Genomic DNA, 13,351 nt, shown 5'->3' with positions numbered 1-13,351 from the left:
TGACGTGTTGCTGACGTGTTGCTGACGTGTTGCTGATGCCTTCCTCTTTCCTCCAGCTTGCATAGCTCTGCTCAGACCCGGCTTGGTAAGGCACTGTTTCCTCAACATGTCCCGCCTCGGTCCACCCTCTCCATCCGCTGGCCCTTCATCTCCTGTATGTACTGTACAGTACTGTACACCCTCTCCATCCGCTGGGCCTTCATCTCCTGTATGTACTGTACAGTACTGTACACCCTGTCATCCCTGAGGCGTAGAGGACGAGCAACAAAACAGCCTTTATTCATTCATGTGTTCTCTGGAGAAACAAGTCCCACGGCTATCCCACAAAGCAGTTTGGTTTGAGTCATTTTTTTATCCTCTTTTTCTTCAGCGTCCTCCCCCCCCCCCCCCCCATCTCCCCTCCAATCCTTTAGTTCGCTTGTCATCAATGTGGAATTATTAAAAGCAAATGTATAGATGAAGCATTAAGTCCTCAAAGACAAAACACAGCCCTGTGTTCCAAACGCACCCAGGAAGGACATTATACAGTTGAGTAATCATTATCATTATATTATTATGTACAGTGTCTGGAAAGCTTTCCAAACAGCGCGTGGGGTGGGGGGGGGGGGGGGGGGGGCTAGCTGACGAAGGAAGGTGACGAAACAGCCCCTTTCACATTGATCAGTAAGAAAGGACGAGTCTCTGCATCTGGATCAATAGATCAGCTGATCAGTAGTCAGTTGAATTGATCAGTTGATTCATGAATCAGTTGAGCTGGTCTTCGTATTGTTTGCGGAAACAGTCTCCGGCAGGGAAGAATTCCCAACACCGCTCCTGGTACATCTTCCACACATACGACTCCTGGAGACGGGGGAAGGGGAGGGGGAGGGGGAGGGGGGGGAGGGGAGGGAGGGACGGGGGAGGGAGGAAAGGGAGGGAAGGGGGAGGGAGGGGAGGAAAGGGAGGGAAGGGGAGGAAAGGGAGGGAAGGGGGAGGGAGGGAGGGAGGGAGGGAGGGAGGGAGGGAGGGAGGGAGGGAGGGAGGGAGGGAGGGAGGGAGGGAGGGAGGGAGGGAGGGAGGGAGGGAGGGAGGGAGGGAGGAGGGAGGGAGGGGGGAGGAAAGGGAGGGAAGGGGGAGGGAGGAAGGAAAGGGAGGGAAGGGGGAGGGAGGAAGGGGAGGAAGGGGGAGAGAGGGAGGAAAGGGAGGGGTATCAGACAGTTGATTTAATATATAACAAGTAGTGATTAGATGTCCACCATCCAGGATAATGTACCTCTACATTACCTCTACATTCCCTCTACATTACCCCTACATGATCTCTACATTGCCTCTACATTACCTCTACATTCCCTCTACATTCCCTCTACATTACCTCTACAGTCACAAGTCAATGGTCTCTCGACTAACATACAGTAACTTCACTAAGGTGCAATGAACATAACAACCTGTGAGGCTTCGGGATCTGGAGATTTGTCTTTTTGGAGTCTTCGTATGTGTTGTAGTCATTTCCCTGAGGTTAAATGGTTCTCTTTCTGGTTTGTAGTCATTTCCCTGGGGTTAAATGGTTCTCTTTCTGGGTTGTAGTCATTTCCCTGGAGGTTAAATGGTTCTCTTTCTGGTTTGTATGTGTTGTAGTCATTTCCCTGAGGTTAAATGGTTCTCTTTCTGGTTTGTAGTCATTTCCCTGGGGTTAAATGGTTCTCTTTCTGGTTTGTAGTCATTTCCCTGAGGTTAAATGGTTCTCTTTCTGGTTTGTAGTCATTTCCCTGGGGTTAAATGGTTCTCTTTCTGGTTTGTATGTGTTGTAGTCATTTCCCTGGGGTTAAATGGTTCTCTTTCTGGTTTGTAGTCATTTCCCTGAGGTTAAATGGTTCTCTTTCTGGTTTGTATGTGTTGTAGTCATTTCCCTGATCAAAAGGAGTGCACTACATTTGACTAGGGCCCTATGGGCCCTATGGACCCTATGAACCCTGGTCAAAAGGAGTGCACTACATTTGACTAGGGCCCTATGGGCCCTATGAACCCTGGTCAAAAGGAGTGCACTACATTTGACTAGGGCCCCATGGACCCTATGGGCCCTATGGACCCTATGGACCCTATGGGCCCTATGGACCCTGGTCAAGGAGTGCACTACATAGGGAACAGGGGGCCATTTGAGGTGTAAACCTGAGACTCTTACCTGGCCTGTGTGCTCTGTTTCATCTTTGTTAATGAGATACATCACAAAGAAGCTAGAGGGCAAAACGGGATGAAGAACAGGAAGACATTTAGAGTTAACATCACTTCAATCAGACAGATAGTTTTCATACCCAATCACAAACCCAACAGAAAGACATTTAGAGTTAACATCACTTCAATCAGACAGCTAACAGATAGTTTTATACCCCATCACAAACCCAACAGGAAGACATTTAGAGTTAACATCACTTCAATCAGACAGCTAACAGATAGTTTTATACCCCATCACAAACCCAACAGGAAGACATTTAGAGTTAACATCACTTCAATCAGACAGATAGTTTCATACCCCATCACAAACCCAACAGGAAGACATTTAGAGTTAACATCACTTCAATCAGACAACTGACAGATCGTTCAAACTTTCATATCGCATCCTAAACTCCAAATATAAGCTTTTGTTACTCCAGTGTTTGGTAACAAAGACGACCACCCCTGTACAGCCTCTAAAGCATGGTTAAACCATCCTTAAGATCTCACGGATGGTCAGTCCTCCAGAGCTCTGTCTAGGAATTTGAGAGAGGTTCCATCACTCCAGCCAAATCCCTCATCTTTATACCAAATCAGAGGAGACACTTTGGTTATGACTTCAACCGCTGATTGCCCCTTTAAACAGAATGTGAAGCAGCATAGAGCAGGAAATCAGTTGGTTTAATTCCCTCTACTTCCTGATCATCTCTCTGCATGACTACGTGATCAATAGCCTCCTAATGCAACATAGAGACAAGCTGTTATGTACCAGGAAAGACTTTAGAAAGGGGGACAAAACAGGGATGTCCCCTCTCCCCTCTCCTTTTCACTCTAGCGGTTCTGCCCCCTCTCCCCACTCCTTTTCACTCTAGCGGTTCTGCCCCCTCTCCCTCTCCTTTTTCCTCTAGTAGTTTCTGCCCCCTCTCCCCACTCCTTTTCCCTCTAGTGGTTCTGCCCCCCTCTCCCAACTCCTTTTCACTCTAGCGGTTCTGCCCCCTCTCCCCTCTCCTTTTCCCTCTAGTGGTTCTGCCCCCTCTCCCAACTCCTTTTCACTCTAGCGGTTCTGCCCCCTCTCCCCTCTCCTTTTCACTCTAGTGGTTCTGCCCCCTCTCCCCTCTCCTTTTCACTCTAGTGTTTCTGCCCCCTCTCCCAACTCCTTTTCACTCTAGCGGTTCTGCCCCCTCTCCCAACTCCTTTTCACTCTAGCGGTTCTGCCCCCTCTCCCCACTCCTTTTCACTCTAGCGGTTCTGCAGAACGAACAACACAACATTAAAGAGAGGGTGGAGGGGGAAGAGGACACAGCAGTAAACTAAACCTCATAAACCCTGTCCCCTCTGACAGACTCTGGACACTGACTGGAGATAACAGGGTGAATGGATGTCTCTACTCACAGATAGTTGGCCAAGTTGTGCTCCTGCAGGGTGTGGGTTTCGAAGCCGTGAGGTACTGTGTCAAAGTAGTCGTTTCCTATTCCGCAGATGAAGCATTTGGTCTGCAAGAGAAAGACGCGTCTGTTAATGATGCTGCCAGTGGGATGCTGCCAGTGGGATGCTGCCAGTGGGATGCTGCCAGCCAACCTCATCTCTCTACATGTCTCTCAACACAGGGTCAACACGGCTCAGATTCATCTCATTTTGAAATTCCAACACCAGTGTTTAAGTCTATAACCAAATTCTACAATGAGGGAAGACACAGATCCAGAGCATCAGACTGTATAAGACAGTGGTTCTCCAACGTCTCCTCTGGTCCCTAGACGTTCTCCAAAGTCTCCTCAGATCCCCAGACGTTCTCCAACCTCTCCTCAGGACCCCAGACGTTCTCCAACATCTCCTCTGGTCCCTAGACGTTCTCCAACGTCTCCTCAGGTCCCCAGACGTTCTCCAACCTCTCCTCAGGACCCCCAGACGTTCTCCAACCTCTCCTCAGGACCCCCAGACGTTCTCCAACGTCTCCTCAGGACCCTAGACGCTCTCCTCAGGACCGCCAGACGTTCTCCAACCTCTCCTCAGGTCCCCAGATGTTCTCCAACGTCTCCTCTGGTCCCTAGGCGTTCTCCAATGTCTCTTCTGGTCCCTAGATGTTCTCCAACCTCTCCTCTGGTCCCCAGACGTTCTCCAATGTCTCGTCTGGTCCCTAGACGTTCTACAACCTCTCCTCTGGTCCCTAAACGTTCTCCAACCTCTCCTCTGGTCCCTAGACATTCTCCAACGTCTCCTCTGGTCCCTGGACATTCTCCAACCTCTCCTCTGGTCCCTAGACGTTCTCCAACCTCTCCTCTGGTCCCTAGACATTCTCCAACGTCTCCTCTGGTCCCTGGACATTCTCCAACGTCTCCTCTGGTCCCTAGATGTTCTCCAACCTCTCCTCAGGTCTACCAGACGTTCTCCAACCTCTCCTTTGGTCCCCGGACGCTCGCCAACCTCTCCTCTGGTCCCCAGACTTTCTCCAACGTTTCCTCAGGTCCCCAGACGTTCTTCAACGTCTCCTCAGGACTCCCAACAGTTCCATGTATTTATCTATTCCACAGCTAACTCACTTGATTCAACTTGTCACGAGGTCAATCAGGTGAGATAGTGCAGAGATACAACTAAATAGTGAAAGGTCTGGGAGGGGGGGTCCCAATGAGAGGTTAGAGAACTCCTGGTGTCTGATACCAGTCCTGTTAGATTAGTTAGTTTTAACATAACCAGTCAAGAGCCCTTCAGCTGACAATCAATCATTGCTGCTTTACCTCTCCTCCCTACGACTAGGAGTCATCCAGCCCTAGTGTCCATGGATGCTTTCCCAAACGGCACCCTAATCCCTATGTAGTGCACTACTTTTGATTATGGCCCATAGGGCTCTGGTTGAAAGTAGTGCACTATAAAGGGAATAGGGTGTTATTTGGGATGCACACATATTCATACACACTGTCCAGCATGCAGATTGGTCCTGCAGGCTATCATTGTCCTGACTCTCTCTCTCCTGTTTAGCCATGGGCTAACAGTGTCTTGAGGATACTAGTGTCCTGTAACAGTAATCCTGAATATCCCATAATATTTATCCCCTTTAGCTGTTGAGTAACATCTGAACTTAGTTCCTCCAGTGTTCTTCCGAGGACGAGCTATTGATCCTCATCAGAGACACTGTTGTTGTTGTTGTCCTCAGACGACCCTCTGAGAGATTAGCCACCCACATCAGCCAGGCTCCCTGTCTTGTCTCATCGCTGTACCTCTCCAACAGGCTCGGGAGATGTCGAAGGTCGAGTTATGAGTCCTGCCCGAAACATGACCCGCCAAGCTGCGCTGCGCTGCTACACACTGCCCGCTTAATCTGGAAGCCAGCGGCATCAATGTGTCAGAGGAAACACTGTTCAACTGACGATCGGGGTCAGCTTGCAGGTGCACCGTCCGCCACAAGGTGTCGCTAGAACGCGATGAGCCAAGTAAAGCCCCCCCGGCCAAACCCTCGCCTGACCCGGACGATGCTGAGCCAAACCCTCCCCTAACCCGGACGACGCTGGGCCAAACCCTCCCCTAACCCGGACGACGCTGGGCCAAACCCTCCCCTAACCCGGAAGACGCTGGGCCAAACCCTCCCCTAACCCGGACGACGCTGGGCCAAACCCTCCCCTAACATGGACGACGCTGGGCCAAACCCTCCTCTAACCCAGACGACGCTGGGCCAAACCCTCCTCTAACCCGGACGATGCTGGGCCAAACCCTCCCCTAACCCGGAAGACGCTGGGTCAAACCCTCTCCTAACCCGGAAAACGCTGGGCCAAACCCTTCCCTAACCCGGACGATGCTGGGCCAAACCCTCCCCTAACCCGGAAGACGCTGGGCCAAACCCTCCCCTAACCCGGAAGACGCTGAACCAAACCCTCCCCTGACCCGGACGACGCTGGGCCAAACCCTCCCCTAACCCGGACGACGCTGGGCCAAACCCTCCCCTAACCTGGACGACGCTGGGCCAAACCCTTCCCTAACCCGGACGACGCTGGGCCAAACCCTCCCCTAACCCGGACGACGCTGGGCCAAACCCTCCCCTAACCTGGACGACGCTGGGCCAAACCCTCCCCTAACCTGGACGACACTGGGCCAAACCCTCCCCTAACCCGGACGACGCTGGGCCAAACCCTCCCCTAACCTGGACGACGCTGGGCCAAACCCTCCCCTGACCCGGACGACGCTGGGCCAAACCCTCCCCTCACCCAGCCGACGCTGGGCCAATTGTGCGCCGCCCTATGGGACTCCAGGTCACAGACGGTCGTGACACAGTCAGGGATTGAACCCCAGGCTGTAGTGACGCCGCAACACAGCGATGCAGTGCCTTAGACCGCTGAGACCCTTGAGAGGCCATGACTAACTGTTAAACTAGGATTGTCTCTGTTTCAGCACTGTGGGAATATGACTAACAGTTTTCACAATGACACATTCCCAGTCTCTGTTTTCTCAGCGTTGTGGGGATATGACAACCTGTTTAACTAGCCTCTGTTTCAGCGTTGTGGGGATATGACGAGCTGTTTAACTAGTCTCTGTTTCAGCGTTGTGGGAATATGACGAGCTGTTTAACTAGTCTCTGTTTCAGCGTTGTGGGAATATGGCGAGCTGTTTAACTAGTCTCTGTTTTCTCAGCGTTGTGGGGATATAACGAGCTGTTTAACTAGTCTCTGTTTCAGCGTTGTGGGGATATGACGAGCTGTTTAACTAGTCTCTGTTTCAGCGTTGTGGGAATATGGCGAGCTGTTTAACTAGTCTCTGTTTTCTCAGCGTTGTGGGGATATAACGAGCTGTTTAACTAGTCTCTGTTTCAGCGTTGTGGGGATATGACGAGCTGTTTAACTAGTCTCTGTTTCAGCGTTGTGGGGATATGACTACCTGTTTAACTAGTCTCTGTTTCAGTGTTGTGGGGATATGACGAGCTGTTTAACTAGTCTCTGTTTCAGCGTTGTGGGAATATGACAACCTGTTTAACTAGTCTCTGTTTCAGCGTTGTGGGGATATGACGAGCTGTTTAACTAGTCTCTGTTTCAGCGTTGTGGGGATATGACGAGCTGTTTAACTAGTCTCTGTTTCAGTGTTGTGGGGATATGACGAGCAGTTTAACTAGTCTCTGTTTCAGCGTTGTGGGGATATGACGAGCTGTTTAACTAGTCTCTGTTTCAGCGTTGTGGGGATATGACGAGCTGTTTAACTAGTCTCTGTTTCAGTGTTGTGGGGATATGACGAGCTGTTTAACTAGTCTCTGTTTCAGCGTTGTGGGGATATGACGAGTTGTTTAACTAGTCCTGTTTCAGCGTTGTGTGCAACGGCAGTTTCTTCCCCCCTGTTGAGACTCTTTATGATGCTGAGTCACACACACACACACACACACAACACACACACACACACACACACACACACACACACACACACACACCACACACACACACACACACACACAGCTCTGAGTACGTACCTCCATATCCTCCTTCACCTGCTCCTGCTGATCTCTCAGTTCTCCAAACGCATCAATTATCAGACCTGGTGGAGAGAGAGAAGAACCCAAGGCTCAAAGTTATGAGGACATCTAGACAGTCAGTCCTGTCAGTAAGACTAGACATCATGGAGACAGAGACATTCAGTCTTGTCCTGGACAAACAACACAGCCCAGTCAGTAATACTAGACATCATGGAGACAGAGACAGTCAGTCCTGTCCTGGACAGACAACACAGCCCAGTCAGTAATACTAGACATCTTGGAGACAGAGACAGTCAGTCCTGTCCTGGACATACAACACAGCCCAGTCAGTAATACTAGACATCATGGAGACAGAGACAGTCAGTCCTGTCCTGGACAGACAACACAGCCCAGTCAGTAATACTAGACATCATGGAGACAGAGACAGTCAGTCCTGGACAGACAACACAGCCCAGTCAGTAATACTAAACAGTCCTGTCCTGATGTAAACAGCCAAACCCTCCTCACCCTGGATGATGGCCAGGAGGATGACGATGACGAAGAAGAAGAAGGTGATGTCGAAGATGATCCTGTAGATCTCATACTCATCACCCGCTGGATCCTCGATCTGGTCACCGATGCCCCCTCCTGCCCGTACGCCCACGTACATGTGGAACATGTAACACTGGAGAGACAGAGACAGAGACAGAGACACAGAGACAGAGACAGAGACAGAGACAGAGACAGAGAGAGAGAGAGAGAGAGAGAGAGAGAGAGAGAGAGAGAGAGAGAGAGAGAGAGAGAGAGAGAGAGAGACAGAGAGAGAGAGAGGGGGAGGAGAGAGATATGGAGAGAGAGAGAGAGAGAGAGAGAGAGAGAGAGGAGAGAGAGAGAGAGAGAGTAAACCTCCATAACAGTATTCTAAGACCAACATACAGTTGGGGATGACTAGGACATACAGATAAGATATAATATGTGAAGACTAGGACATACAGACAGATATAGACTAGGACATACAGACAGATATAGACTAGGACATACAGACAGATATAGACTAGGACATACAGATAGATATAGACTAGGACATACAGACAGATATAGACTAGGACATACAGACAGATATAGACTAGGACATACAGATAGATATAGACTAGGACATACAGACAGATATAGACTAGGACATACAGATAAGATATAACATGTGAAGACTAGGACATACAGACAGATATAGACTAGGACATACAGATAAGATATAACATGTGAAGACTAGGACATACAGACAGATATAGACTAGGACATACAGACAGATATAGACTAGGACATACAGACAGATATAGGACTAGGACATACAGACAGATATAGACTAGGACATACAGATAGATATAGACTAGGACATACAGACAGATATAGACTAGGACATACAGATAGATATAGACTAGGACATACAGACAGATATAGACTAGGACATACAGATAGATATAGACTAGGACATACAGATAGATATAGACTAGGACATACAGACAGATATAACATGTGAAGACTAGGACATACAGACAGATATAGACTAGGACATACAGACAGATATAGACTAGGACATACAGACAGATATAGACTAGGACATACAGACAGATATAGACTAGGACATACAGATAGATATAGACTAGGACATAAAGATAGACATAGACTAGTACATACAGACAGATATAGACTAGGACATACAGACAGATATAACATGTGAAGACTAGGACTTCCCTACTGACTCAGTCCAATATATCTGGTGATAGAGAGAGAGAGAGAGAGAGAGGTGCTACCCAGCCCCTAACCCATCTCAAAGCCCAGACCCTAACCCAGCACCTAACCCATCTCCTAACCCAGCCCCTAACCCAGCCCCTAACCCATTCCCTAGCCCAGCTCCTAACCAAACACCTAACCCAGCCCCTAACCCAGCTCCTAGACCAGCCCCTAACCCATTCCCTATCCCAGCCCCTAACCAAGCCCTAACCCATTCCCTAGCCCAGCCCCTAGCCCAGCTCCTAACCAAACACCTAACCCAGCCCACAACCCAGCTCCTAGCCCAGCCCCTAACCCAGCACTTAACCCAGCCCCTAACCCTGCTCCTAACCCAGCCCAGACCCTAACCCATCTCCTAACCCAGCCCCTAACCCAGCCCCTAACCCATTCCCTAGCCCAGCCCTTAGCCCAGCTCCTAACCAAACACCTAACCCAGCCCCTAACCCAGCTCCTAGCCCAGCCCCTAACCCATTCCCTATCCCAGCCCCTAACCCAGCCCCTAACCCAGCTCCTAGCCCAGCCCCTAACCCATTCCCTAACCCAGCTCCTAACCCAGCCCAGCCCCTAACCTAGCCCCTAACCCAGCCCAGCCCCTAACCCAGCCCCTAACCCAGCCCCTAACCCAGCACCCAGCCCAGCCCCTAACCCAGCACCCAGCCCAGCCCCTAACCCAGCACCCAGCCCAGCCCCTAACCCAGCCCCTAACCCAGCACCCAGTCCAGCCCCAGCACCCAGCCCAGCCCCTAACCCAGCCCCTAACCCAGCACCCAGCCCCTAACCCAGAAACTAACCCAGCCCCTAACCCAGTCCCTAACCCAGCCCCTAACGCAGCCCTTAACCCAGCCCCTAACCCAGCACCCAGCCCCTAACCCAGCCCCTAACCCAGTCCCTAACCCAGCCCCTAACCCAGCCCCTAACCCATCTCCTACACCAGTCCCTAACCCAGCCCCTAACCCAGCCCCTCCCCTAACCCATCTCCTAAACCAGCCCCTAACCCAGCCCCTAACCCAGCCCCGAGCTAATCCTCTGCCTGCATCTCAAATGGAACACTGTCCCCTATGTAGGGCACATCTTTGCCCTCTTCCTCCAGACCTGTCAGATCCACAGAGGACTCCTTAATAGGAAGTAGCAGCAGAGAATGGACTAATGAAATGTCATGGGTGGCTGTCTCTGGGAGGATTAACCCAGAGACACAGAGCATGATGTTACTGTCCCCTGTCTGTCAGTCACTCTGTAGGGGCTAAAACAGGCCCTGTCTGTCTGTCTGTCTGTCTGTCAGTCACTCTGTAGGGGCTAAAACAGGCCCTGTGTGTCAGTCACTCTGTAGGGGCTAAAACAGACCCTGTCTGTGTCAGTCACTCTGTAGGGGCTAAAACAGACCCTGTCTGTGTCAGTCACTCTGTAGGGGCTAAAACAGGCCCTGTGTGTCAGTCACTCTGTAGGGGCTAAAACAGACCCTGTCTGTGTCAGTCACTCTGTAGGGGCTAAAACAGACCCTGTCTGTGTCAGTCACTCTGTAGGGGCTAAAACAGACCCTGTCTGTGTCAGTCACTCTGTAGGGGCTAAAACAGACCCTGTCTGTGTCAGTCACTCTGTAGGGGCTAAAACAGACCCTGTCTGTGTCAGTCACTCTGTAGGGACTAAAACAGGCCCTGTCTGTCTGTCTGTCTGTCAGTCACTCTGTAGGGGCTAAAACAGGCCCTGTGTGTCAGTCACTCTGTAGGGGCTAAAACAGACCCTGTCTGTGTCAGTCACTCTGTAGGGGCTAAAACAGACCCTGTCTGTGTCAGTCACTCTGTAGGGGCTAAAACAGACCCTGTCTGTGTCAGTCACTCTGTAGGGGCTAAAACAGGCCCTGTCTGTCTGTCTGTCTGTCAGTCACTCTGTAGGGGCTAAAACAGGCCCTGTGTGTCAGTCACTCTGTAGGGGCTAAAACAGACCCTGTCTGTGTCAGTCACTCTGTAGGGGCTAAAACAGACCCTGTCTGTGTCAGTCACTCTGTAGGGGCTAAAACAGACCCTGTCTGTGTCAGTCACTCTGTAGGGACTAAAACACAGGCCCTGTGTGTCAGTCACTCTGTAGGGGCTAAAACAGACCCTGACTGTGTCAGTCACTCTGTAGGGGCTAAAACAGGCCCTGTCTGTCTGTCTGTCTGTCTGTCTGTCTGTCTGCCTGTCTGTCTGTCTGTAGGGGCTAATACAGGCCCTGTCTGTCTGTCTGTCTGTCTGTCTGTAGGGGCTAATACAGGCCCTGTCTGTCTGTCTGTCTGTCTGTCTGTCTGTAGGGCTAATACAGGCCCTGTCTGTCTGTCTGTCTGTCTGTCTGTCTGTCTGTCTGTCTGTCTGTCTGTCTGTCTGTCTGTCTGTCTGTCTGTAGGGGCTAATACAGGCCCTGTCTGTCTGTCTGTCTGTCTGTCTGTCTGTCTGTCTGTCTGTCTGTCTGTCTGTCTGTCTGTCTTCTAGAACACAGAACACAGAACATGACCAAATACAGAACATTAACAGACAAGAACAGCTCAAGGACAGAACTACGTAATAAAAAAATGAAGGCCGTAACCTACATATCAACACAAACTGTCCAATAGGAGAGCGGCGTTGTGGCTGAGAGGTGTAACCTACATATCAACACACACAAACTGTCCAATAGGAGAGAGGCGTTGTGGCTGAGAGGTGTAACCTACATATCAACACACACAAACTGTCCAATAGGAGAGAGGCGTCGTGGCTGAGAGGTGTAACCTACATATCAACACACACAAACTGTCCAATAGGAGAGAGGCGTTGTGGCTGAGAGGTGTGTCTTTTCCTGTTGTGTGGAACCAGGTTTGCTGTTTACTTCAGCAATATGAGATAGAAGGGAAGTTCCATGCAATAATGGCTCTAGATAATACTGTTGTACGCTTTCTTGAATTTGTTCTGGATTTGGGGACTGTGAAAAGACCCCTGGTGGCTAAGTGTGTGTGTCAGAGCTGTCTGTAAGTTGACTTTGCAAACAATTTGGGCTTTACAACACGTGAATGTTTCATTCTGATGGGCTCTGATGGCTGTGCAGCTGCCAATACGACCACAATAGAATAGGTCATTAGGCATCGCTCAGCCCCGAGTCCCAAATGGCAACCGATTACCACTCTAGTGCACTACTTTAGGCCCATAGGACTCTAAAGTAGGGCACTATATAGGGGATAGGGTCCCACAACACAGATCTATATTCCGAATCCGTTACATCTGGAGCTAATTAGACCAGCCAATCAGCAGACCTCGTTCTGACACCACCTTTCGCTGGCTCACCGTGTCAGGGAATACTAGCCAATTAGCAGCAGCATCCCAGCAACTAGTGTTTCATTAGCCTTTAGCCTAACGAACTGCATTCATCACAGCTCTGCCCGCGTCTGCACGGCATTCAGGTCGACACGAAGGAGGATGAAGTAGTGGGATACAGAACCGCTGAAATAGGGGGTGGACAGCTGTAGCTGTATGAGTGAGGTCAATCACACTTACAGTGACTAACACATTCAGAGATTGCATTGTGTTGTTTACAATGAAGTCAGTGCTAATCTAGGATCAGGTCGTCCTTGTCTATGTAGTCTGATTCAGTGGGCTCTAGAAGACAAACTGATCTAGGATCAGGTCGTCCTTGTCTATGTAGTCTGATTCAGTGGGCTCTAGAAGACAAACTGATCTAGGATCAGGTCGTCCTTGTCTATGTAGTCTGATTCAGTGGGCTCTAGAAGACAAACTGATCTAGGATCAGGTCGTCCTTGTCTATATACTCTGATTGAGTGTGATCTAGAAGCCAAACTGATTGTAGATCAGCACTCTTTGTGAATACAGACTCAGGTTTGACTACTCACTGTGAGCATGTTCTCCATGTCTATATAATCTGATTGTAGATCAGTTTGACTACTCACTGTGAGCATGTCATCACACTTCATGTCTATATAATCTGATGGTA

General features: G+C 50.1%; 1 protein-coding gene across 1 annotated transcript in view; it reads right to left on the bottom strand.

Annotated features, from left to right (window-relative positions):
* Positions 1–533: 533 nt before the first annotated feature.
* The window catches only part of ryr2a (ryanodine receptor 2a (cardiac)), a 368,722-nt gene continuing 355,904 nt past the window's right edge, over positions 534–13,351 (bottom strand). Inside the window, exons 97-101 of the mRNA XM_090217873.1 lie at positions 8,138–8,294; positions 7,628–7,692; positions 3,580–3,680; positions 2,159–2,210; positions 534–840 (exon numbers count right to left, since the gene is read on the bottom strand). Coding sequence (XP_090073999.1) covers positions 745–840; positions 2,159–2,210; positions 3,580–3,680; positions 7,628–7,692; positions 8,138–8,294 — 471 coding nt within the window. The 3' untranslated portion in view covers positions 534–744. The remainder of the gene's footprint in view (positions 841–2,158; positions 2,211–3,579; positions 3,681–7,627; positions 7,693–8,137; positions 8,295–13,351) is intronic.

Source organism: Oncorhynchus mykiss, chromosome 23 (assembly GCF_057628025.1).
Source record: "Oncorhynchus mykiss isolate SJ-2025 chromosome 23, ASM5762802v1, whole genome shotgun sequence".
Classification (NCBI taxonomy): Eukaryota; Metazoa; Chordata; class Actinopteri; order Salmoniformes; family Salmonidae; genus Oncorhynchus; species Oncorhynchus mykiss.
The sequence above is the reverse complement of the archived record's forward strand: the minus strand, read 5'-3'. Positions and strand labels throughout refer to the sequence as shown.